The sequence below is a fragment of the Apis mellifera genome, linkage group LG11 (assembly GCF_003254395.2).
Source record: "Apis mellifera strain DH4 linkage group LG11, Amel_HAv3.1, whole genome shotgun sequence".
Classification (NCBI taxonomy): Eukaryota; Metazoa; Arthropoda; class Insecta; order Hymenoptera; family Apidae; genus Apis; species Apis mellifera.
The window spans coordinates 3,229,483-3,256,444 of NC_037648.1; the positions used below are offsets into that span (position 1 = coordinate 3,229,483).

The 26,962-nt window shown below is 30.7% G+C and overlaps 1 protein-coding gene and 1 long non-coding RNA gene across 16 annotated transcripts in view; one reads left to right on the plus strand and one right to left on the minus strand.

Moving 5' to 3' along the window:
- LOC408343 (potassium voltage-gated channel protein Shaker) overlaps nt 1-20,321 on the plus strand; it is a 313,638-nt gene extending 293,317 nt beyond the window's left edge. For 10 of the 15 annotated variants that reach the window (XM_016914894.2, XM_016914895.2, XM_016914899.2 and 7 more), the window contains 4 exons: nt 2,072-2,201; nt 14,695-14,876; nt 17,424-17,597; nt 18,262-20,321. In XM_016914894.2, coding sequence (XP_016770383.1) covers nt 2,072-2,201; nt 14,695-14,876; nt 17,424-17,590 — 479 coding nt within the window. In that variant the 3' untranslated portion in view covers nt 17,591-17,597; nt 18,262-20,321. Of the gene's footprint in view, nt 1-1,881; nt 2,012-2,071; nt 2,209-14,694; nt 14,877-17,423; nt 17,598-18,261 lie in introns of those variants that run through there. The other 5 variants (XR_001704774.2, XR_001704773.2, XM_016914893.2 and 2 more) reach the window with 5 other exon arrangements.
- LOC102653990 lies at nt 8,725-14,688 on the minus strand. The gene is made up of 2 exons (XR_001704778.1): nt 14,582-14,688; nt 8,725-9,103 (listed from the first exon to the last, which is right to left on the minus strand). It is a non-coding gene; the product is annotated as an uncharacterized LOC102653990 (long non-coding RNA).
- Nucleotides 20,322-26,962: the final 6,641 nt, after the last annotated feature.

The window sequence follows — 26,962 nt, forward strand, 5'->3', positions numbered from 1 at the left end:
GTCGAGTATTCAAAATCTCGTTTAAAAAAAAAGTTTGCAGCGATATTGTCGAAATTCCACCAAACTAAACGCTAAATCTCTCTTTCCACTTATTTCTTCATCCCTTTTATTTTTTCTTAGTTTATTAAAATTCTACACAGGAGATGATTTTTAAATGGATGGCGAGAAAGAACCTATCTATTAAACGATTCTTTCTCTTTCCGCAGTTTCTAAAGATTTATACCTATTGTACATCGTTCTATCAACTTATCGATACAGAACAATATTGTTATTCTATACATCGAATAACGATCAATCGTTCCACCCTTCATCCATTCACAAACAATGGACCGTGTTCCAAATGTAGCGAAAACTTTTGTATATGCAGTTATATTCCTCCTCTCGTGTCGAGCGTGTTTACCTCATCCAGCGGAACTTTGGCCGATTTTCTAGTTTATTTACTACTGCGGCGAGTTTTAACACAAGGGAAAGAAATTCGAAGGACGAATTTGGATTGGAAATTTGCAATTTAATCGGCTCGCCGTCGTGAAAATAAAGTGGCAGCGCTTCTCGAAGTCGGGAAAATTATTATTGGCTGGCATTGTTCGAAAACCGGAAACATCACCCTCGACATTTTCCAGCTTCCGCTGACCAAGTTTTCCATCGGGAAAATTTCGGATGGCCGGGCTTCCCGTAAAGAGATTTACGATCTCGCTTCGATCCAATGATTTTTAATTCGGCCCTGGGATGAGTTCCAATTCCGCCGATTTTTCTTCTTTCTTTTCAAACGTGAAATTATCTCAAAATTTTGTTTCTCTTCATTCTTCCCACGAAATAATGTAATTATGACTCGAGAAATTTCCCAAAAATGTTAAATATTTTTAAACCAAGGGATTTAGTTAAAAAATCATTTTTGATTCTGAAAACAGTTTAAATGTTGAATTTGTTTTCTGGTGATTACTTAATTGCGTAAGTTTTGCAAATTTAAATTTTTATTTATATCTGTATGATAACTTGGTTGGAATTTTTTTAATTTTCATTTCAACGTAATACGTATTTATTAAAAATATTAATTAATCTCTGTCCTTTTGCAAAATAAACTAACTGTTTGAAAATTAACAAATTAAAAATTAATTTTTAGATTTTTTTATATATAAAATGTGTAAAATTAAATGATAAAATATATAGAAAGATAGATTTATACAATAAGAGACGAAAAAAACTTGAGACAATCTAAATATTTCTTGAAGATCAACAAGATTTTTTCGATATTACGATAATTGAGACAAATATTAAAAACTTCATATTTATAAATTCAACTATATAGATCGAGATCGAAAATAAAATTTTTTCTTTACTGAAATTATAAATATTTCTAATATCATTTTTAAATTAGAAATTTGATAATAATACAGACAACTTACTTATCGACTGATTTATACATTACTATAATTCATTAAAATAAATGTTTTTCATTTTCAATTGCAACACATTACTAATTCTTTACCGATAATATAATTATTATTTGCCACGATATAAGATTTTTATAAGATAATATAATAATTTCTAAAATTATTCCAATATCAAAATACCATTCTCGATCCCGATCCAATCAAAAAAGATCCACACGAATCAAAAACCAAGAAAAAAATCCACCCGCCAAAAATTATTCATACACTCTCGATCGAACTGGAAAGAGGAGGAAAAAAAAAAAGAAAAGAAAAAAAAACGATCTATCGATTCACAAATCGATCCACCCAGAGAGAGGAGATCGGTTATACACAGAAAGTGGACGGCGAACCAATCGATGCGGATCCAGAGGACTGCTAAGCGGACTCTAAGGGATAGTGGACGGGAAAGTAGCGTGTCTTGAAGCGTCTGTTCCTCTTGTGTGCGTTTCAGGTGTGGTGCTGTTCTCGTCGGCGGTATACTTCGCGGAGGCGGGCACGCAAGACAGCTTCTTCAAATCGATACCGGACGCGTTCTGGTGGGCGGTGGTCACGATGACGACCGTGGGCTACGGGGACATGAGGTACAGAGCCACCGGGGGCGTTAAACCCACTGAACCGGTGTTTTCTTCCTTGCATTGCAGGTGTGGTGCTATTCTCATCGGCGGTATACTTCGCGGAGGCCGGCTCCGAGAATTCGTTCTTCAAGTCCATTCCGGACGCGTTCTGGTGGGCCGTTGTCACGATGACGACCGTGGGCTATGGTGACATGACGTATGATGTACTCACTTTCACTTAAGACTCTAGTTAATGCCCGCAAAAGAAAGAAAAAAAAAAAAAAAAAAAAAAAAGAAAAGAAAGAAAGAAAACAAACGAAAACACATTACTTACTTTACTTACTTACTTACTTACTTACTTACTTACTTACTTACTTTTTTAACTCTTCTCCGAATACTTTTTTAATACTCGAATACTTTTTTCTTTTTTTCTTCGACCATCCCGATTTATTATTACGGATATTATTTTTCCTACCTTCGTCGTTCTTACGAGCACGTCCTTTCTCTTTCCATTATAATTTTTTTTTTGTTCTTTTTCCTCCTTTAATCTTTTTCCTCGTAATCTGTTTGATCGCTTTTATTTTTTTGATACAGTTGGTTTGGAGTTACTTGATAATAATGCTTGATAGAATTGAACACGCTAGTTTTTTTCAGAATTTTCTCTGATTTTCACGAATCTTTTTTACTTCTTCTCCATCACGACTGCTCTATTTCCTTATCTTGTATATTTTTTCAACGTTTTGATCTTGGATTGAGATTCTCTCTCTCTTTTTTTTTTTTTATTATTAGAGCTCTTATTGTGCGGATAGCCGAATAATCGAATTTGGATTGGAAATGTGTATCTGTGGTATTTAGATATTTGGATCTAATGTAATTTTATATAGTCGTTATTTATTATTAGTATTGATAATTTTTTTATCATTTTTATAATCGTATAACAAGTTTTTTTTGTTTTGTTTTTTTTTTTTTTTTTTTTAATATGGAAAAAAAGATGAAACGTATAAATAATTACGCATAAATTTCAATGTGTTATTTCTTTATCTCTTGCATCATTCATATACATTTGTAATATTTAAGTCTCTAATCACTGTAATTTATATATATATATATATTTAATATATGGAAAAATACAAACATTTGCAAACTGCCTTTTATACTTTTTTTTTTTTGTTTCAATTTAAGAAACTCGAAATCAGGTAATTTGAAGTTAATTCAAATATCTAATTTAAATATCTATGGTATTTATTCAATTTGGTATTTTGTCAAATTTTAAGTGAAGTTCAAGTCATCGATTAGTTTATATTTAAATAATTTTCAAGTGTGACTTGAACTTCATGCAACTTGATGTCATATTTTAATATTTAATATTTATTTTTGACTCGAAATATTTAATTAATCATCAATCATCACTTATATAACACGGCTTAAAATATTCTCGCAAATTTTAAATAAACTTGAGAATTTTTCAATTTGACTTAAAACTTGAATTTGCATGGTATAAAAGTTCAAGTAATCCGATAAATTTCATTGGAAAATAATTTCGCGTTAAAATGAAAATTTAGAAAACTTAAGAGAAATATATTTTGTAGAATATCGAAGGAACTTCTAATTTAAGAATAAAATTTCTTTTATTATTACAGAAATTCCAATAAATCTAAATCAATTTTCAATCTTATTTTAACCATCCAAGCTTCAAATTAAATAATTTCAAATTAAAATTTAGATAACTTGACGTACCAATCTATAAATGAGACTTCTGTCAGTGTCAATGAAAGATTCAATGAAAGATTCTTTCAATATCCGAATTCAAAGATCAAACACACACAGCCAAATACTCAATTACTCGAATCCAAATTTGCAGATATTCAAAACTCAAGTTATCCAATCAATAATAAGAGCCCTACTTTTTTACTCTATTTCTTCTTCACTATCATCATCATCATCGTCATCGTTGTCCTCGTCAAATTCTTTTCCTCCGTCTCATTTCTTCTTCCCTCCTCCCACGTTCTTCCACAGCCACGCGCACATCCTTCATTCCATCCTCGCAGGATTTCTCTTCTTGGCAATTTCACTCCCGAGCACGCTTTCTCTCGCCAACACGATCAGAAACATCGCCTCTTCTCTCGTTATTTCATTTTTCTAGATATCGTCCAGGGACATCCCTTCCTTCATATCACTCTCCTCTCGAGCGCTGATTCAGCTTTCCTTTTCTCCTCGTGCCAACCATCCCCCTCACCCTTTTTCTTCATCCCTTCTTTTATCATCCTGAATAAATCGTATCCTGGAATTTCTGTTTTCTATTCGTGAACTTGAATGATCTCGAGAGAGAGAGAGAGAGAGAGATTGAAACGTCTCTCGATCGAAGCGAGTGGCGTGTTTAACACGGTTAATTGGCCTTTGGAAGAATAATTGAGGGCTGGAGGACGTTGATATGCGAGAGGCAAAGTGACGGTGGAAACTCGATTATAGAATCCAAGCGGGAAGGAAGAGAATTCTCCGATACAGAGTCTCTATCTGTCTCTTGTAATCTTGTTCTTTTCTTCGCTCCAATCTCGATCAAATAATTTTTTTACTTTATATCTCGCGCATGCATTGTACAATCATGGCGACGATTGATGAAAATTATAACGTTTCTTTCGATTTAAATATTTTTCCTCGCCTTGTTGCTTGAGAGAGAGGGATATTTTTATAATTGGAAAGATAGAAAGAGTGTTATTCAAAAGTAATGATTTGAAGAATCGATATCTTATATTTGTCAAAACACTTTCATACGTTATCAATTTCGTATAGATATTCTCTAGTGTGTCAACTTTTACTTTGACATTACTCTTCATATATCTGATATTAAACGTATAAATTGTATAATTGGTTCTGATAGAATCATCCATCCATATTTGTCCATCCCTTTTCAGAAAAGAGATGGCGTTTCACTTTTCTCCGCTTCTCTCGACGCGTATTCAACGCCAAAGGAGAAGGTAGGATATTATGGCCGATTGTTGGTTAATCTCGCCTATCCAAAGGTGGTAGGCGAATTAACGCGTTGCGTTCAGGGTGCGATTACGATATCGTGGCGTGGTATAGTTTCGGCTTGGTTCGAGCCCTCGAGATTCAAGAGCATCCGTGAAGAGAGGCTCGAGATCTCTCTGGCGTTACGGCCGAAGGGGCTTCTTGAGCAATTGCCATCCGTTAAATCAATAAGTGTCCTCGGGCGACCGGTACGGTTCGTTTCTTGGAGACCGTTTCTCGCGATGATTCACGGATCGCCGAGTGATAAACGCGTTAGGAGGAAGCGAGTGATTCACAGATTCGTGATCTGAGCTGACACATTGGCCACGAAGCAAGGAAGTGGAGAGTTTTGATATTTATTTAATAATTGGAAAAAGTGACGTGTTGTCAATGAAACTGATCTCGTTGTTTATTATTTTACAGACAAAAATTTCGAAATTGAGAATTAAAAAATTTTCGGCTTTGTTTCTCAAAAATGTTTCTTCAGACTGTAAGATTAAATAATGAGAAGCATTATGAGTATTATTATTGCAATCTTTTCTTCTATGTTGATATAATTCTATTTATATTCTATTTTTATTATTTTTGAGATTAAATGAATTTGTATGACATGATGATAGACAATTTTAATTTCATGTGTAAAGTAATAAATGAAACTTTTGTCAATTAAAATTATGATATAAAGATTCAAAATGTTCATAGTGTTCAAGATAGAGATTATAATTATCCAAGATCTAGTGATTTTTATATTTTCCTTAGAAATTTCTTCTTTCTAGACCATTTCTTACTTTCGTCTGTGATTGGTCAAAACAAAGTGTGAGGGAATCGATAACACGAGGATGGAGATGATTAAAAATTATTCTTCTCTTTATATAATAAGTTTGGGACAAATGAAAGAAAGCGTTTTGAGATTCCATTCGTTAACTCGAAAAATCATTATATTCAAAGCTATTTAAAGTTTTTCCAATTTTTAATATGGTTTGATTAAATTTCAAAGTAAATTACGTAATAGATGATATATTCATATTTCTGAGGGGAATATTATTTATAACCTAAATCTTAGTAATATCAAAGATTCCAGACTCATTTAAAACTTATCTCAACTTCTTTGCTTCGAGATAAATTGGATCTTTATTTAATCGATCTAGGTCGTGTTTACTTATATTAATTAATTAAAGAGATTTTATGGATTCGTCTATCTAACATCTTTTCTAAAGTTTGTCCGAAATAAATAAATCATTTGCTATTAGTTTCGAAGATTATTTCATTTGTTATTTAAATTTCTAAAGGAGATTTATATAAAATACATTTATAACATGAACAAAATCTATTTACATGTCTAAGACATGTTACATTTTTTCTTTTCTTTTTGGATCTTAGATACCAATTACTCGAATAAAAAATTTCAATCGAACCGTTTCATCGATAAATCGTTGGCTACATAGAAACTATCACCATTTGAAACGAAGATCGTTATTAATAGAGACATCTATTGTTAAACTATTATAGAATCTCAGTATAGCCGATCCTTTGGAAATTAGAGCCTAAGGTTGAGATAGTTGTGGCTCGACGTCGATGGTACAAAGTAGCCGGAACGTTTGTCCCATTGAAATTCCTCTCGCCAAATGGGAACGAAGCGACTGTTGATTATTCTCATATGCATATAAATACCGTCTCCGCGATACAGGGTGTTCCATTTACCGTTTGTCGTTTCACTATCATCTTGTGCTTCAATTGTGGGAGCAGCATTTACATAGAAATGAATTGTCTTGGATACAAGACAAAATATATATTTTATAACGTTACTTTCATTTCTTCTGGGTTAGTCTCTTCGACAAAAGGTTGGTTTTCTAAGTAAATTAACTTTGCATATTTTCCTAAAAATTGATCATTTCCTCAAGATTTTTACGTAAGACCGTTGTGTAAAATCTTACGTCATCTAGAATAGATATGCATCGTGTGGTTTCTTCACCAAAAACGTATACAGATGTTGGAAACAATTCATCACAAATTGATTGTTTAAATTTAATCACGGTTAATTATTATTTGAAACGTTGAAAATGATCTGATAGATCCATATCCGATTTTATAACTATATACTTTTCCATAAAATGACATTTTTTTTACAGATGAATTAAAATTTGAAACTCTCGAAACTTCACTATCACAATATTCTCCTAAATTTAAATTATTTAAATTCTTTATTCGATTTCGAGAATTTTAAATCAGCCTTTATAAATAAATTATACTATATTTAAGTTTTTAGAGTCTGTCTCTTATTAACAATTCATCTGATCTTGTCAAAAATCAAGATGACATGATTCTTGAAACCAAAGTAAAACGAAAACAGACAAAGAATAAAAAAATTTCCAGTTATTGATAATTAAAATTCAATGCGAATTCGTCCGAAATACATCAACATTTAATCGTTGCGTGATAACGCATTTCTTTTTATTCTTGATTTTCGTTTTTATTTCTAGTTCAATCAAAATCACCTATATATAAATATAAATTGCAGTATTCAAGAAAAAGAAGAAAGAGTCTCGTCTATAATTTCTTCACGTCACGAAATGTGAAATAAAATGTCGAGGATCGCAATGTTCGAACACCCGATATAAAAGCAGCGTTCCTTTGCCTCGCACGCAAGAAGCCCGCTCCAGTTTTCCATTACGATACACGCGTCGAGCTTGACTCCTTTGTTGAAAGACCGGCGTCACTCGCTTCCTCTATCGAAGCCCGTTTCTAACCGACTTCGAAATGTATCCTCACGATGTTCCACCTTCGGTTACGTCGTGTCTCGTTACGTTCGCCTCCCATTACCACTGATTCATCGTAACTTCGTTCGATCATCGATGTAATTCGAAGAAATCGAACGCGACACCTTCGAAACTTTTCGCGTAATTAACGTTGACGCGTATCGTGCCTTTCGATATCGTCACTTTTGCCCGTGATATTGGCGCTTTTATTCGAACGTGTGAATGGAGTGTGGAGGGGTGTTTCGGATAAAAACGAAGGTTATTCTAAATGAAATTCTCGAGATGAGGAGAAAATTGAAATGATACGAAATCTAAATATAAACGGATGAATGAATTTTTGGTGTATTTTTGGTATTTGTTTATTCGAAATTAAATTTTACATTGGTCTGCAGTGACTAATATTGGAAATATTTATCATTTTTCATTGAGATTTTTTTTTTAATCGATGAATAAGAAAATAATGAAAATCTAATGATATCTTGTTCTTTGTGAATTTTTTTTAGAGTAGAGATTGTAAATCAACGTGAAATGTGAGTTTGAAATAAATGATTATAGTTAAAAATTGGATAGCTTGAATATATTGGATTATTTATATCATTTCTTCTAATATTTCAGGTTGGTATATATAATTAATTCTCTCAGAATGAACTTCTAAATATTGTTGGCAGAGTTTCTGGTTTTTATCTAGAGCAGTCTGAATAAATTGTTTTCTCAATATTTTTTTCAAAATATTTTATTACATTGAAAATAATTTTTACACGATTCTGTGCACTTTTCTCAATGATTTGTTTTAATAGATTGATTTATATAAAATTGTTATCGAATAAAATGATGAAAAAACGAATAAAATGAATGAATTATTTTTGAAAGAAATCGTAAAAATTATATTTAGAAATTTTTCAAACTCTAGTATCGTATAGTATTAGTATCATTAGTATTCATTTAATTCTAATTATTATTTAAATTAGATATGTAACAAATGGTTAAAAAACTTTATTCAAAAAAATCAAATATTTCGTATACACCAATCTATTGATATCTTCACGTTTATAAAAATTTTCTAAACGCAAATTCCGCAAATGAAAAATCCTTCTATCTTTCCTTCCATTTCTATTCTTCCATTTCCTACTCTCTCCAGCATCCAATATCTCACATATCTCGTATATCTCATCTCAATCATTTTTGCATGCTTCTTTGCGATCAAACATACTCCATTTCATATTCCATTTATACTGATCCCAAAAATCACCTCGATCTTGTTTGGAAAATACTCTGTTTTTATTTTGGCTCACAGCGCTCTATCATTACTGCTACTACCATCAGTCATGGATCACAAAGGCCCATAGTACAGTGACACCTGCATAGGAATGATTTGTTATTTTGCAACTAATTCGATACGTTATGACTCACCAAAAATACTAGTAATTACACTTGGATCGCACATTGAGAGATTTGCGTTCAGATAGCTCGCGTTTCGCTTAAAAAAAAACGATTCGAATTAATTGATATTTTATCCTCTTTATTTAAACTGTCTTTTGCTCTTGTTTAAAATTTGTTTGTTCTTTGAGACAATTATGTAATTTTTTAAATAATTAGAATAATTAGAAAATCTTTTGGAATTTTAAATTTAGATTTAATTTGTTTTTTTTGTTATTTTCTTTTTTTTTTTTTGTTCTTTTAATAAGAAATTTATATACGTTTCGAATTATAGGATAAGACATTTTAAATAAAGAGGATTGTTGATTAACCCATTAAGGACCAAGTAGTGTAAGAATGCAATTTTTATACGTATGTTTACTTAACATTCACTAGATATGTAGAAATAAATATAAATGCTTACATTTTTTGATCAGTAGTTTTATTGTAGTAAAATGTTGCACTTTGAAATATTTCTAATCGAATTTTTTTAAATAAATATAATAATGATAAATATTATATGAAAATTCTCTATATGAAATAGAGAAACAAAAAATATTTGATTTAAATTTTATTGGAAATATAATTTTATCATCCATAATTCAAATCCATAAATAATTCAATTTTTTAAAACTTTATAACATTATTAATTTTTGCAAAAAGAAGAAAAGATGATTTAAAAAAAGTAAATATTTTAAATTTCTCTTCCTAATTATGATTTTAAAATATTAACAATTTTTGGCCTTAATGGGTTAGCCCTATTATAGGCAACCGGGTAAATAATCTAAATATCTATTTTTATTATTTTTTTTTAAATAACATTCCATGTTCTTGATCAAATATTACAAAATTATAAAACATAAATTGATGTAAAAGTGTTCAAAGAATGAATATCCAGTTTTGCTATATTTTTTTAAAAAGGAAAAATTAAAATGAAATATTGTAAAAATGGATACTTGACAATATATTGAATACTTTTTGAAATAAAATTAACAAGTAAATAAAATTAATTAATAAATAAATAATTATTTCGAATAAAGAAATAAATTGATTCGAAATAAAAATGTTGCAAAGCTTTACAAATAGATTTTAAAAATTTTATTCAATGAAATAAGTAATTTACAAATGATCTATTTATTAATAAATATTTAATTATCTCAAATAATAATAGAAGATAAGAAAAAAGAAATACAATTTTCATTTAAAATTACCATAAAAATCTTTATTATTTCTATATTTTCTTTTTTAGTGAACAAAATTAAATGATCAATATCTAATAAATACCAAATAAATATTAATTTATTAATTCATCTTTCGATCACACTGTTATTTAAATAATTATTCGAATAATAATTTATTTCTATAAATAAATTCAATCGTGCTACTGTCCGGTTGCCTACTCAAGGGGCAAAGATGGCGCCGCACGCTTCGACTCGCGTCGAATTCGCGTGTTCAGAAACAAAATTGACGCGTGTACCACGCTTCCTTTGAACGAGAACGAAGAAGAAAAGAAACTTGACGAGGGGAAAGGATGATTCGCGCTGAAATCCATTCGCATGCATGCATCGAGTGAACGTGAATGAGCGTGACGAGCGTTGAATTCTTCTTTTGCCGCCTTTGATCTCGAACCGGGTATTGTTCGTGATATATAGTGACAGTTATTCAATTAGACTCCCAGCCGCAAAGAATGCGTCATTTCGCAGTCACGGATTAGTCCGGAATAACCGTCATTGCGTCCTATAATCTGGCATACTGGTAATTGAGAGAGGAAATCTTTTTAATCGTTCCACCATTCAAACGGTTAATTGGTATCTCGTTGGAATTTTTTTTTCTTTTTTTCTTTTTTTTTTTATTGACCAAGGTGGAGAGCAGAGAAACATAAAAAGCAAGAAATATCGTTCTGAACGTCATCGTGATCAAAGATCAGAAAAATTTCGAATTCTCGAATTGAAAAAATTATCGTTATTTTTGTAATTTGAAACATTATGTGTTAAATTATTGTCTTATTATTGTCTTATCTGTTTATTTTATTTTATTTTCGAGGAAATTTTTCTTTCGAAAAATTTTCTTGAAATTCGAGTATTTTTGTTATTTTTGCAAAAAAAATTGTTATTGAAATCTACAAAATTATTTATTTATTTAAATATTTTGATATAAAGCATATTTTCATAATTACAATATATTCTGATTTATTTAAAATTTAAACAATTTGTGCAAATAGAATCGAATTTCAATAAAATTTATAAAATAATAATTATTTCTGAAGGATATTTAGAAAATATTTAATTTAAAAATTTAGTATATTTTCTTCGAAATGGCTAAATATAACCATATTATAATTAAATTTCTCAAAATTCATGTAGAAAAGAAAAATTACTTCTAAAAAAGTTAGTTTCTTTTAAGGTGATCAAAATCAAAAGATTTTAAAGACCAAAGATTAATAATTGTTATTTGAAAAAAAAATTTCTATAAATATTTTATATAAGAGTATTGTGACATATAAAAATAATAATCAAAATGAGCATTGAGTAATTTTATTAATTTATTACAATAATTAATGATTAAATTTCATATAAAAATTTAACTTTTTACAAAATGATAGCTATTGTTATTATCCTTGAAGAATTCAAAAAATCAAAATTATTTATGATTTTAATTGTTGACAAAATAGATAGATACTTTTTAGAAAAAGAGAGAGAGAAAAATAATTTCATATTTTCATAAATTTTGATTTCAAAATTTAAAAATCAGATTTCGATCCATCTCTATTTTTTTAAACGTTTCCACGTTTCATTTTTTTCTTTTTCTCTTTCTACGATTATCGAACAGTTAAGCTATAATCGTAGCTCGTTTGTATCGACACAAAAATTTCTTCTCGTTACCGATTTCCAGAAAGATGCAACGTTAAAATGATCGATGCGTGAGCGAGTTTTTTCACAGTTTTTGATTCGAAACACGGTTCTAATCATCTCTCTGCTCTCTACACTGATTAAACTCGAAAAACTCGCGGTAATCTCCATCGCTCGTCCCTTAATTGCTCGATTTTTGAGATGATGTTTCACCCTCGTGAGAAATTGCAACGGTTAAATCGAATGCAAAATTGTATCTATATCTTTAAATCGAATTTCGTAATATTATTATCGAGACTACGAGATCAAAGAACGTGGTTCAGGCAAAAAATATATTTCACTTTTAAAGTTTTTATTATCCTGTATCCGAGTATTTGAAGTACGTATAATCGATAAAAGTGATTTAGTGAAAGACATCAATTGATCCAGCTTTATTTAGAGATTTAACTCATTCTTTAATTCATTGGAACACAGGATTAATATATGACATTTTTAGAGGATCGATTTTAAAAGTCAAAATAAATACAAAAAATGTTATTTATTACGTTACAAATTGAAATTTGCATTAGATGAAGTGAGACGAACGAAGGATGGATATCTTTTTTCTCACTTCATCTAATGCGAACTTTAATTGCTTATAACTTATTAAATAAGCCTCGATATTTTTATCGTTTAATTAATTGTTTTATTTATTTTGGAATCTAGAATCGAATTTTCAAAAGTGTCCTACGAATATATATGTCGTCTTTATATAAAGAAGGAAAAGAAATAAGTCACGTATTGACATTGCATTGATCTAATCGAGTTAAATTTTCTTAAAAAGTTTGGAATTATATATATTGATCCTCGAATGTGTAAATTATTGATTGACTTTACTCGCAATATTTCACAGACACATTATAACTCAAAGAATATGAATATAAATTTTCCAATTATGAAATTTAGATCATCCATTTTCTGTTATATGGATGTCATACTCGGATATTAAGATAATAAAATCTTTATTATCGAGTATTCATATTTAAATTGTATCGATATTCAAGTATTCGGATCCAAATAAATACTAGAACTACCGAATCAAGTCAAATTCATTCATTTCACACGTATTATTTTTACAGATATTAAATGTGCAATTTTTAACAATATTAATATTAATTTTATATCTGTATATTTAATTATCTTCACAATATTACCTTAATTTGAATCAAATATATATTTATATATAAAGTATTCTACTTAAGTCGATAGTTTTAGTATCTAGTATTCGAGTATTTGAATCGATTCGAATACTCGGATACCCGTAGATCCGACCTATTCGATAAAAATCCTAATTTTGACACAATTATGTTGATGCTCCTTGAAAAAGAGCGTGAAAGTGTAGAGAATTGCATGTCGTACCGTTTAGAAGATTCGATCGGATCTAAGTAACGGAATGGCACGCGCTTGTTTGGAACGGTGCATTGGCACACGAGACGAGGAGCCTTTATTAGAGAGTCACGTTAGTCCCCTAGTCTAGCCTAGAGAGCCCGCTTCTTATTAGACACGCGAAACACTATAAGTAGATATACACGGTGATGCGTTGTGTGTGGAAGAAATGATAAATTTGTAATTATAATTTGATGGAAGTGAAAAAAAAAAGAAGATTGGTCTCACATTATTTGTATAGAAAAAGATAAATATGCAATTTGAAACAGGATTGGACACTTTTTATTTGAAATGAATATAACGAATGAAAAGAACAAATAATTACTTCACATAAATAAGTAAACTTGTTTTTCAAAATATATACATAAAGAAGACAAGCTTTATCTTATTGTTAGATCAAGGATTATAAATTTAAAATTATCTGAAATATCGATAAAAAATATCTACAAGATTAGTATAAATATTCAAAATGTTAAGAAGTGATTTTTCAAGTGAAAATAAGATGAAAATGAAAAAAAAAAAAAGAGTTAAGATCTTATTTACAATTATTAATAGAATCATTCTATTAGAGGAAAACATTTAATGAAATCAAGTAACGAATAAAATTACATCAAATACATTATTATACAAATAGTATCATTTAAGAGAAATAATATGTAAATAGTTTTTGTGGAATCACGATTCCTATTTGATTATCAAAGTCAAAGTACATTGATCACGGTAGTCAATATTTGAATGTTTACAATGGAGACCGTTTGTGTTTCCTGTGTTTTTTTTAACTATTGATGGCTGATGAAACCTTCTTTAAATTGGTAGATCTTTTATTAATAATTGTAACCGATTGAATAAGCAAAAAGAGTTAAACTTGCAAATCAAATTTCATTGAAAAAATTCTATGATATATCCTGATTATAAAAAACGAGAATAATAAATTTCAACAAGATTCCTTCAACAATGTCCAATTCTGATTTGGAATAGGCAAAGAAAATTTAACGATTCGAATTGAACTGTTGTGAACTGTATCTTTCGGATTATGTCTATTTACACGAGGATAGAACATGCAGAAAATCGTCCGTGTATATCTACATAGGAGCCTCCAGTACCGCATAAGTAGCGCCACACTCGACTCGACACGGCAAACTCACACAAGATAGAAACACCACACCTAGCACCGAGTTTTCTAGACGAGGAACGAAGCTATCGACGTACGAGCCAGTTGCTGACCGCGAATGAAACCGTTCGTTTCCCTCTGCTTCAGGCCCGTGGGAGTCTGGGGGAAGATCGTGGGCTCTTTGTGCGCGATCGCTGGTGTGTTGACGATCGCCCTGCCTGTGCCCGTCATTGTCTCCAACTTCAACTACTTCTATCATCGTGAGACTGACCAGGAAGAGATGCAGTCGCAGAACTTCAATCACGTGACCAGCTGCCCGTATCTTCCTGGTACGAGTTCGTATTTCGTATTTCATTTCCTTTGAACCTAACCTAAAAAAGAATTTCACTGTACAGTACAGTACAGTAGTAGTAATGCATCCTGGCCACAGCACGATGTGTAATGAACAAAATTGATAAATTTGAAATATGTTATGAAAAAATTATGAAATATTAGTAATAAAAAAATGTAGTTTGTAATTATTGTTTGTTGCTTCACATTTATTTTCATTTTAATTATAGTATTATCCTATTATATTAAAAATTATATAACTTACAAATTTAGTTTTAGTTAGAACAAATCTTATGATTTAGACTTAAATTAACCAACTTGCAAAGCGGATTAGGTTAGATTAGATTAGATTAGATTAAGTATATTCAGGTATATTAAGAATTCTGTCTCGGTATGAGGTGAATAGAAAAATAAATTGAAGTCATGTTTTTCCTTACTTTATATTCTGATCAAAATGTTACTTCACAAGTTGCCCATTCTAATCTCTCATTAAAAGTGTCTTTTACGAAGAGAAACTGTCAAACTGTGTCAAACTGTATTACCTTCTCTCTCTCTCACCTCATGTCGAAACAAAATTCTTGACATAGATCATGCTTCACAAGTTGGTCAGTTTCAGTTCGACCTGTGGTTAGGATATAAGACACTACTTAGACAAGTTTCTTACCAACTATGTTCGATAGTTTATTCGCGAAGAATATTGTTAACAGGTAATGAAGCTAATAACTTTATTAACTTGCAAAAGAAAATTTCGGTCAAGACGAAAGATATTTCTGTATATGTCTACAGTTTCCAAACTTCGTGACTTTAGGATTGGAAACACGTGTTGTGTGTTGCTCGATTGTTATCTATGCCGATAAACTGTTTAATGTTATCCCGTGAAAGAATTTGAATTTTAAAAAAGGGAGGTTTTTTTAACGGGACAAAGTGTTGTTTGCTAGAGGCATCAGTCATGGGTCACGAAGGCTTCCAACGTCCTGTATCGCGTGCAAAAATCTTTTTCCCCGTGTAATTTAATAATTCGTCGCCTAACAACATACTTGGTAAATGTAGCCCTAATAATTCACGCGAAAAGTTATTTACAGAAGGGATTTAATCTGTTTGCAAAGTCTGAAGTGAAAAGACTCCTTAGATGGAATGATTTGAAATCGATTCGTTCGATGAAAAGATATAAGTACATTGAAAAAGGGATTAAAATGATTGCATTAACATTCCTCGAGATTTATCGATAGATTGAGATAACTATTATTGTTTTTGTTAAATAAAAAATATAATGTGTCAATACATAATATTAGATTCAAATCGATTTAAAAATAATTTGTGATCAATCGTAAAATGGAAAAAGTTATTATATAATTAATAATAATTTAACTTTTATGAATAGAGAAGTAAGTGATAGATGTTTATATAAAACGAGGTAAATGTTTTTATAAAATAAGAAATGCAATATATATATAGAAGCAATATACATCAAGTTCAGATTGATTTAAAGACTTTTTTTTTGTAAATAAAAAAAGTTACACGTGATTAAAAATTTTCAAAATTTGTATTTTTTTTAAATGAGAAATGCGATATGAAATCAGCTCACAGTACTAAATTCAAATTAATTTTGAGATAGTAATCAATTATAGAATTCATGACATCAATTTGCTTTTGGATTTTTATTTACAAAAAATTTATTACTAAAGAATGATCAAAGATAGTAAATAAAGAATAGACGAAATTAATTATATAAAATATTTCCTTCTACTTCTTTCTTTTTTTGTTTCTCAAATATCTACAGAAAAATTCATCTGATAAAATAAACGTATAATTAGGACAAAAACAATGGACAATAAAAAAAATGTAAAACAAAAGAATATTTCTTAAAAAATGCACAAACTACATTCATAAAAATAAAAGTGTAAAAAAAAAAGTACATGCGATTTTTTTGTTCATAAAAAAAATTTTTAATTTCATAATTATGCTAAAATTTACCTTGCTTAAAAATAGAACAAAACGAAATTTTGATAGAAAATAAAAGATCTTGTTCTCATTAATAATTAAATATTCTTTCAAAATCAAAAATTTATTGACAATTCAAAGTTCTCTTTTATTCTTACAACCTTTTCCTTTTTTTTTTCCAAATAAAAAAAATTTCTTCAGTACTCCATTTAACCCTCTACTTTCCTCTACACGATTGTAATTACATTTTCAAGTTGTCCACTGTTCAATATCGCGTGTCTATATCCCCGATAAAAGGTAGTTTACCGTAACTTTAATCGGCTTAGACTCAAGCTCGCTGCTCGGTCAATTTTTCACATCTTCCTTGATGAGTCACGATTTGCGGACATCCGAGGGGGATGTTGAACGATTAAAGGGAAATTGATAGTTCGGGAAAAAAAAAAGCTCGATCGGCTAAAACTCTCCAAGTATTCACTCTTGGGGGAGGATTATCTAGAAAGCATGCATTGGTGTGACTGGTGTTCGAGTTTCACGGTTAAATGGTTTTCGAAATGAGAGATGACGGATGAAGGAAGTCGTCGAACTCTGTCTCGTCTGGTTTACAGGTCAACACTTGAAGAAGAGCTCGATGTCAGAATCGTCGTCGGAGATAATGGAGCTGGAAGAGGGCATATTGCTCACTCATCCCGAGATTACGAAGAAGCCCAACTGCAACCCTCGCCATAATAACAATATTAATCCAGCCTGTATGAGCATCGAGACTGACGTCTGACTACTAGGTTGGTACATTAATTGATCTCTGGTCATGAGAAATTTTTCTCACGATAGTATTAGAGGATAAACTTCGTCGAAGCGATTATACCTTCTTCGATACTTTTTAAACAAATAAGGGAATATTTTAATATTTTAACGATATAAAATACATAACAATAAAATTTTATAAATATATTTGAAATAACGAATATAATTTGAACAAGCAAAATTCGAAATATTGAAATTGCTGTATTCTCGAAGAAAGTAATCGTATATTAATTATTTTATACTTTTATTAAGTATAAACATGCGAAGGAGTGATGCTTGGACAAGTTCATAGTATTAGAAACTCTACTGTAGTATAGCAATTATGAAAAATCTAAAGAATTTGATTTAGGAAAAGCACGAAGAGGAGAATGCCATCTTGAAAAAGGTTAAGTTTTTAGGTTAGAAATACAAATTATGCTTTGCATCCTGTTACTTTTATAAAAATATTACACGATAAAAGTTGAATAATTGCTCGACACGATATATAAAATGTTTTTTATTACTTTTTTTTTTTTTTTACCTTTGATAATTCTCTTTCAGAGAGCATTTATTCAATTTTTATTATGAACAAAGATCATGCATCTCGATCAAATTCAAAGGAAAAAAAAATGGCGACATTGAAGGTAATTCGTGTGATTGCAGTGAAGGAGACTGTGGCAACGTGGTGGCCAATGCTGGGACGTTTATCGAAGAACAGCTACAGCTTCCTACGGTGCCTGACGTAGGCCTCCTTCACACGTCGTCGTAGTCGCGCTAGCTGCGATCGCTAACGATAGCGCGTGTACGCATGCGCGCTGGCTGTTAGCTCGCACGCGGCTGCGCATGCGCGCGCGCGCGCCAACTCGCCGTCTGTCCATAAATTTGTCAATACGAGGGGTGCTTCCAATCCATTTTACCACGTGTCAACACGAGACAAGAAGAAAAAAAAAAGAAGAAGAAGAAGAGTGAAGAACAAAAAAAAAAAGGACGTGATGAAAAAACGAGGGAATTCAACGACCAAGAATCGGCTGGCTGATAATCGGGTGCCACGGTAATTTTTTTTCCATCAGAATTCGAGAGTGAGTTCGAAAAAAATATATAACGAAAGAAGAATACGAAGCAGGGATGTGGAAAACGTCAAGGGACGACGTTAAACGACGTAACTATATATATATATACTATATATATAGGGAGGCGAAATGAAGGGCGAAAAAAAAAGTGAAAAGTAAACGAGGAAAGAGGTGGCAACGAGAGTTTCGACCGAGAGGAACCGTGTGTCGAAAAATATCGGGACAGCCGTTTCGAAGGTGTTTACGGTATAAACGCACCCCACGTAGGGACCTACATGCTAATAAGGGGATGGATCGGCATGTTTCAGTCGCTTGTCCACTTCCCACACCACCGACTCCAGTGTTCAATACAAATGATAACAAATAAATAAAAAAATTTAAAAAGTAACAAATAAACGGTATAAAAAAAACGAAACGAAAGAGGGGGGGGAAGGGGAAGAAGAGTGAAGACGGTTTCGCGGACTCTAAAAAAATAAAAATAAATAAATTTAAAAAAAAAAATAAATAAATAAAAAATAAAACGTAAAAAAAGTATATAAGAGAACGTCGTCGAGCCTTACCCCCCACCGGTGTTCGCGCAAATGGCCGGCTAACAATGGCGGATCGAAGGGGGTATCCAGCCGGCAACGAAACCAGGGGAATCGTACCAGATAATACTAATTAATTATTATCGATGTAAATTATATCGAGGTAGGCGAAGGTACGCTAAACAAACAAACAAACAAACAAAAAAAAAAATAATTAAATAAAATATTCGTTTTAATGAATTATAACACTGCGCGAAAACGGACGAAGCCACGATCGAGCGGAAGAGGAGAACAAAATGATGGAGGAGAGAAAGAGAAAGAGAAAGAGAGAGAAAGAAAGAAAGAAAGAAAGAAACGGAAGGAAAAATGGCGATGGTGCTCGCGATGAGAGGACGGACTTACAGAAGATAATATCGTACGTGTTGCACGGCGAGTAGCTAACTTAAAGTGTGTCTTGCAGCGTGGAGACAAGTTTCTTTTTTTTTTTTTTTTTTTCTCACTATGAACAAAATACTCAAAGTAAGTCGGAATTATATACTGTATATTCGATATATTTCGAACACCGAGAGACCATTTGGAATGCAATTCGTTTTTCGGGGCGTAACACATGTACTCCAATATATCCACACGTAAACATTTATACAAAATTCGCTCAACACACACACACATATACACGAAATCCATGACCAACGCAAACAAAAAAGTATTATACACGATATTTCAAATGGATAGACGTGCGTTGCTCTCGTCGAACGGTTAAGTAGCGGTAGCCGTCGATCGTGCACGAACGGAGTTACATATACGATGTAGATCGAGTTTTAGACAACATCGGTGCTTTCCAAGTGTAAATTTTATGGAGAATATTATTGTCGAGTTATTTCGAGGAAAAAAAAAAAAAAGAACGGAATGGAAAGTTTGCACCGTTGTTCCCTAAGACTTATGGCGTATTGTATGTACCTATTTCCATAAGTGCACGCTCGAGCGCGAATCGGAGAACGAGTCGATCCAGGCTCCGAGCTCGAGCCCAAAACCGAGAATAATATAAAATAAAAAAAAAATTCTTCGAAACGAGCCGAACGAATTCCGTTTTTTCTTTTTGTCGCGAGATGACGCGATAAGAATTGGAGAAAAAGAAAAAAAAAAAAAAGAAAAAAATTGCACGATAAGTTTGCGGGGAGGGGGAAAGAAAAAAAGAGGAAAGCCGAAGCTGATGGCAAGATTTGCGAGAGTTGCGTTCAATGGCCGGAAAGGTGTCTGCCGATGGCGCGTACAACCGTGTTCATGCTCCCGATCTCGCGACGAATGCCACGAATTACGCGATATTTTCGGTCCTTTTGTTCGCGTGATTAATTCAAACTCGATACACAGAGAGAGAGAGAGAGAGAGAGAGAGAGAGAGAGAAAGGGAGCGAGAGAGAGTTCGAGTAGTAGCGAAAGCAGTATCACGCAGAAATTCGGTTTTAGTGAGGTTGATTTCGCAAGTGTTTCAAGAACTAGATGTCAGAGACGATCCATGAAGAATTCGATTTTGCAATAAAAGTGGAGAAAGAGAGGGAGAGATGTCAAGAGATTTTAAGTAACGAGTATTAATCCTTTGCACTCGATTGTCGTTGGTTTCGTACGAAAGGATTCGAACGAAGAGGTAAAATTAATAGATAAGTATGTAGCGTGTCTTGGCAAATGATTCTAGATGAAAAAAAAAATAGTAATAGTTTTAATAAAATATTATTAATGGAGTAAAATTTATTCATTTGAGAAAATAAAGTTTGAGTGTAACTCCATTATTAGAGAATTCATCTTGATACATTTTATATTAATACGTTTATTTTGATTATGAATCATTTTTTATGGTAGGTCTGGTAAGAAATTCCAAACTTTAAAGTTAAATTAGAATTTTAATTTTTTAATTAGAAATTTTATAGAAGATTCCATTCTTCGATAAGTACAAATTGTTTTGAAATCATATTTTGTGTAGATTTTGATAAATCATATGTTTATATAATAATATTAATATTACCATTATCCATTATTAATTTATGTTTCTTTATAATAGATTTTTAAATAAAAATTAGAAATTTCATTTTTAAAATTTATCTTATCAATGTTGATTATTATATTTAGACATGAACATGTTTGAAGTGAAATTTAAAATATTATTATATAAAACAATATGTTATTTATTTCATAATTATTTGGAATAATTATATAAAATAATTATTTTGAATAATGTAAAATATTGTTTCAAACAATTTCATTTCAAACATGCTTATATTTAAATATAATATAAATATAATAATCGGTATTAATAAACTAATTTTAAATTAAAAACTAAATTTTAAATAAATTCATAATTTTAGTAGAAACGATGCTTTTCGAAAATCTAATGATTTAGGATTATTTTAACAATTATTTTTTAATTTGGATTAGGAAATAAATTCCTACTATTTTGAATGAATATTATATTTTTTTAATGAAATGAATGTAAATAAATTTCAATATTGATTATACGTTATATATCATTAATAGATTGATAATTGAAATTGGTAATTGAAACCAAATGATATAATATAGTGAGATAAATTATTTTATTATATCAAATACAAAACCATGCTATTGATTTGTAGATAAAATAAAAAAAATAGTAATAAATGATATATCTGTATCAAGATTAATCATGATGTATATGTTACATATATATATACACACACATATTTTTAAAAAGGAAATGAATTTCTCAAATGGAAAAATTTCATTCTATATTTTTAATATATTTATTCATAAAATAAATAATTCATTTATTAATTCTCAGACAATTTGTATTGTAATATTTTTTTATGAGTTAAAATCTTAAGCAAAAGTTTTTAGAGTTTATGTTTTCAAAGAATTACAAAACTAATTTTCTCATTTTTTTTTTTAATTTTCGTTCAGAAATTTCAACTGATTCTGTTAGCACCTTTTACTATTTAATTATTTTCAAAATTTCTTCACTTTTGGTAAATATATTTCTAATATACTAATTTCTTAAAATAAACTATACTAATTTCTTAAAATAAAATATTTTTTTATGTGTATATATATATATTGTCTTTTTTCTATTTTATATAAATGAATTATTTTATATAATTGAATTTTGTAAATAAGAAATAATGATAATAATAAAAATAATCTGAGTGCAAATGGTTAAAATTTAAATAAGATTTTTCGATTGTGTGTTCAATTATAAAATTAAATATAGAATGGTAATTGCAAATAAATGCCAAATCGCGAAATAATATACTGATAATATTCGTATCATTACAAATATGCTTCTTTTGAATAATCAATTAAAATAAAATTAAAATATTTGGTAAATAGATAGTTGAAAGAATTCAATATGAAGAATTTAATTTTATTTCATTTATTTATTCTACATAAAGATCAATATTATCTTTTTCTTTGTGTACTTTCCTTTTTCTTTGTATTATTATTTTAAGATAATATGAAATATGAAGAATATAATTAATAGAAATTGAAAAAAAGTTAAAGTTAAAGAAAAAAAAATTATGATTATTTTTTAGTAGTGGATAAAATTTATCTTCATTTCACATTTATTGCAAAGAAAATAATTTTTATGAAATTAATTTTTGAGGTATCACAAGAATTTTCAAGTTTCAATTTTTTGTTTGTTTTTTTAAATTTGTTTATTCTTAATTCCTATTTTTTGATATTTTTTTCTTTATTTTATATTTTGAAATGGATATGTAAAATAATTTTTTAACTGTAAAAAAGTATATAAATTAATGATACTTAATTATACTTTTCTTTAATCTAGTTCACATTTCTTCGTTCAATTATAAAATCAATAAAAAATAATGATTTTTAAGTTTGCAATATCTATATTATTATCATTAAAAGAAATTTTTTATTCATTATTAAAAATCATAAATAACAAAAAAAATAATTGTCTTTCTTTTGTTTCACTCTAAATAATTAGCAGCAAAAAAATTATCTTTATTTTTATTTCGTTATTAATTTTATGGAATAAATCCAGATAAAAGAGAAATTAAAAAAGATAGAAGAGAAATTGAGAAAGGAGTTACACATAAGAATATGAAAAGGAATGCAGAAAGAAAAAGATATAACAAAATCGCGTGTTGAATTAATGAAAAACGAATTGGCAAGCCGAATCGGTGCTCGATGCGAAGCGACAGAACACCGCTTTCTCTTATCTCTTCGCTGTCGTCTCGATGTTTCGCCTCTTTCCCACAGTGGAGGAAAAAAAAAAGCGCATCACAAAATCGCAAAGACTGCCATTTTACCATTCTCAGTAAAAAATAATAATAATAATAAAAAAAATAAAATAAAATAAAATAAACGAAAGAAAAAAGAAATGAACATCGCGTAACCGATATCCACAATTATTTCGAGAAATATCGTCCATGCTCGAACATTTTTCCGCTTAAGTCGACCCTTCGAACTGCCGCATGTCGTACAACGGGCCTTAATTTTCTCGCGATCGAACGTTTTGAGAAGATTCGCGACGCCATTACACAGAATTCATCGATTCGCCACTGAAAACTTAAAAATTCGACAAATTTTTTGCGCGAACGTGAAATCAGAAACGTCGATCCGACGTTGACAAATAAACATGGCGTTTCGATTCCATTCAAAAGTTATTAATAAACGTGAAAAGGAATCGCGAAATTTATTTTTCTTTTTCTCGGCGAGTCGATTGCGAATCAAGAAATTTCTCTCTCCAATATTGAAAAAGTTTCGGCTGCCGTTGTACGTACTAGCTGTTGGGCGATTAATTCTAAAAAAAACTGATAAATAAAGACGTCTCTTCGAGAAATCGGAACGCGACCCGCACGTATCCCCATACGGATAATCGACTACGATGAAGGAGGAAGTCTAACGTTGCAAAACATAAAAAGTGAATTACACACATTAGAGATTAAAATTAAGTATTAAAAAAAAAAAAGAAAAAAAGAAAATATACGTATATATATATACATATATGTATGTCGTGTATGTATATATGTATATTACAAACGCGTGATCTAGCAAAAGAAAAATGAACAAAGTAATAAGACGCAAGTATGCAAACAAAAAGAAAAAAAAAATGCGATTTCATTATTCGATTTATTATTAGGTCTTAGATGCGAGTTTTATCGAGAAATAATTCATCTATCTTTTATTAGAAGAAACGAGCAAAAAAAAAAAGTTAGTCGAAGCGAGATTTTGAGGTTATGTGAGGAAGAGAGAACAAGAAGGAGAAAATGAAAGTATAATTGTATATCGTGTGTTTTTAAAGGAAAAATCGATGAGCGTGTGTCGATAATGCGAGAGTGGAAGTGAGCGAGGGAACGCGTGAAAATGTTCGAGTGAAAGGTTCGAACGAATGGGAGGAACGATGGACGAGACAGATTAAAAAAGAAAACAAAAAAAAAAAAACAACAATTATACTGAGATTTACGTTACGCGCCTTTATTACCGAAATACTTGAACTTTTCGCCTCGCTAATTTAGTTAGAGAAAGGAAAAATTTTAAGACGCGCATTAAAATTAATAACAGCCTAGTTAAATCCAACAAGGAGGAAAATCTAACAAATTGAAAAAAAAAAAAGAAATATATGCAAAATAATAACGCGCGAAAGGTAATAAATTTATTACTATTTAAATTAGTAATTACCGTTATGGATCTATTAACTAAATCTACTTACTTATTATTACCACTACTGATACTACTTACCATTAAATACCGCTACTGCTACTGCTACTGTTACTACTGTTACTGTTACCACCGCTACTACCGCTATCTGCAAATACTATCACCACCGCAAACTACTATTACTACTATTATTATTGTCACGAGTAATTTATCACACGAACGGCGACTATCCTCATCCACTACAACCATCACTACTAGTATTTACTACAGCTACTGTAACTACTACTATTACTACTACTACCGCTATTACTATCACTACTGCTACAACCGCTATTACTACTATTACTACTATTATTACTGTTACAACTATCTACTATTACTACTATTACTACTCTATTTTACTATTACTATTACTACTGTCGTCAGTACTACTATTACTACTATTACAACTATTACTACTGTTGTATATTATTACTATTACCGACACACAGTAGTGGATCATTATTTTCATTGTTATTATTATCTACGTCTATTACTACTACTATTACTACTACTACTACTGTTGCTGCAACTGCTGATACTACTACTACTACTACTATCGCTACGACTATTACTATTACTATCGCTACGACTATTACTACTACTACTATTACTACTACTACTACTACTATTACTACTACTATTACTATTACTACTACTGTTACTACCGCTAGTACTATTACTATTATTATTAAATACTAGTATTAAATACAATTATTATTAATTATTTATCGAAGTGGAGAGAAGAATTAAATAACCAAAAAAAAAAAAAAATGAATATGGCGAAAAGATATTTAGATAACGACGAGATTCTATCTCTGTTAGACAGTCGTAGCTGTTAGAGAAATATAAATAGAGAAATAGATAGGTAGCCGGTAGTTGGTACGGTATCGCTACAATGTGGAAGTATCGAGTAATCGTTATGGAAAAAAAAAAAAAAAATTCCGATTCCTTTTTAGATATCGATATGGAGAGTGCTTTTATATAATATGTTCAACTTGGATAGTGATTCAGCAAACATATACACACGCACACACATACTCACATACATATACGAATGAGACACACGTTCGAGAAGCCAATGCGTTGTTATTCCGTTCGGTTCCCATCGGCAGACTTTCGTCGCCCGTGAAACGATTTAAAAAGAAAAAAAAAAAAAAAAAAGATCGAAAACAAAAGGGAAGAGCTTTCACCTCGATCGGGCTTTCGTCGTCGGAGATCGCGGGCCAAAGAAAAAAAAAAAAATATAATACCTTTCTACGATCGTTTGTACGTTTTCTTAAGAATTTTCAGCGCTTTTTAAAACCAAACACACTCTTTCTCCGTTTTTCGCTTAAAAATATATACTCGAGAGCGCGTCTCGAGGCGAGATAACCTATAAAATGTGCGGCCAAGAAACGTGTCGATGCTCTCTGTGGACGATACATGGAAAATGTGTTGTATTGGATCGATCTCCGACATCAAGCGTCCCACCGGCCATGAATCCACGAGACAAAACAATCTTTCGAACTTCCATTGCGTTCCGTCGCGTCTAGTAATATATACTTTTTCGAGAGACCGATCGAACCAAAACAAAAAAAAAAAAAAAAAAAAAAAAAAACGGCGCGTTTAATACAAGAACGAACTAAGAAACGAAGAAAAAAAAAAATTAATAATGGAGAAGCAAATCAAATCCGTGTTAATTAAGATCCCACGATATTCACACTGCGTTCCATTTAAGTAGTGCACAAGAGTGGCGAATTACGTTAATAGGCGTGAACAGTGTGTGCCGAGTGGAGGTGGTAGTCGACACCACGTTTTATCAAAACGTAATTGAATATGAGCATAATCGCGAGGATGCTGTTTCATTTTGTATTAATATCTATGCGTGTTTACCTCGCTATCCGGTAAACGCGAAAGAGACGAACAAAAATGAGAAGGCGAAAATAAGAAAATTAAAAGAAAATATAACGTTCCTTTGCACTAGAAATTTTGTGTGCTCGCAAAATGAAAGATGTCGGGTGTCGCTCTGCCAAAAATTACGTAGCGCTGGCTCCATCTTTATTAATGGAATCGATCGGGGATTAATGCTCGTCCAACT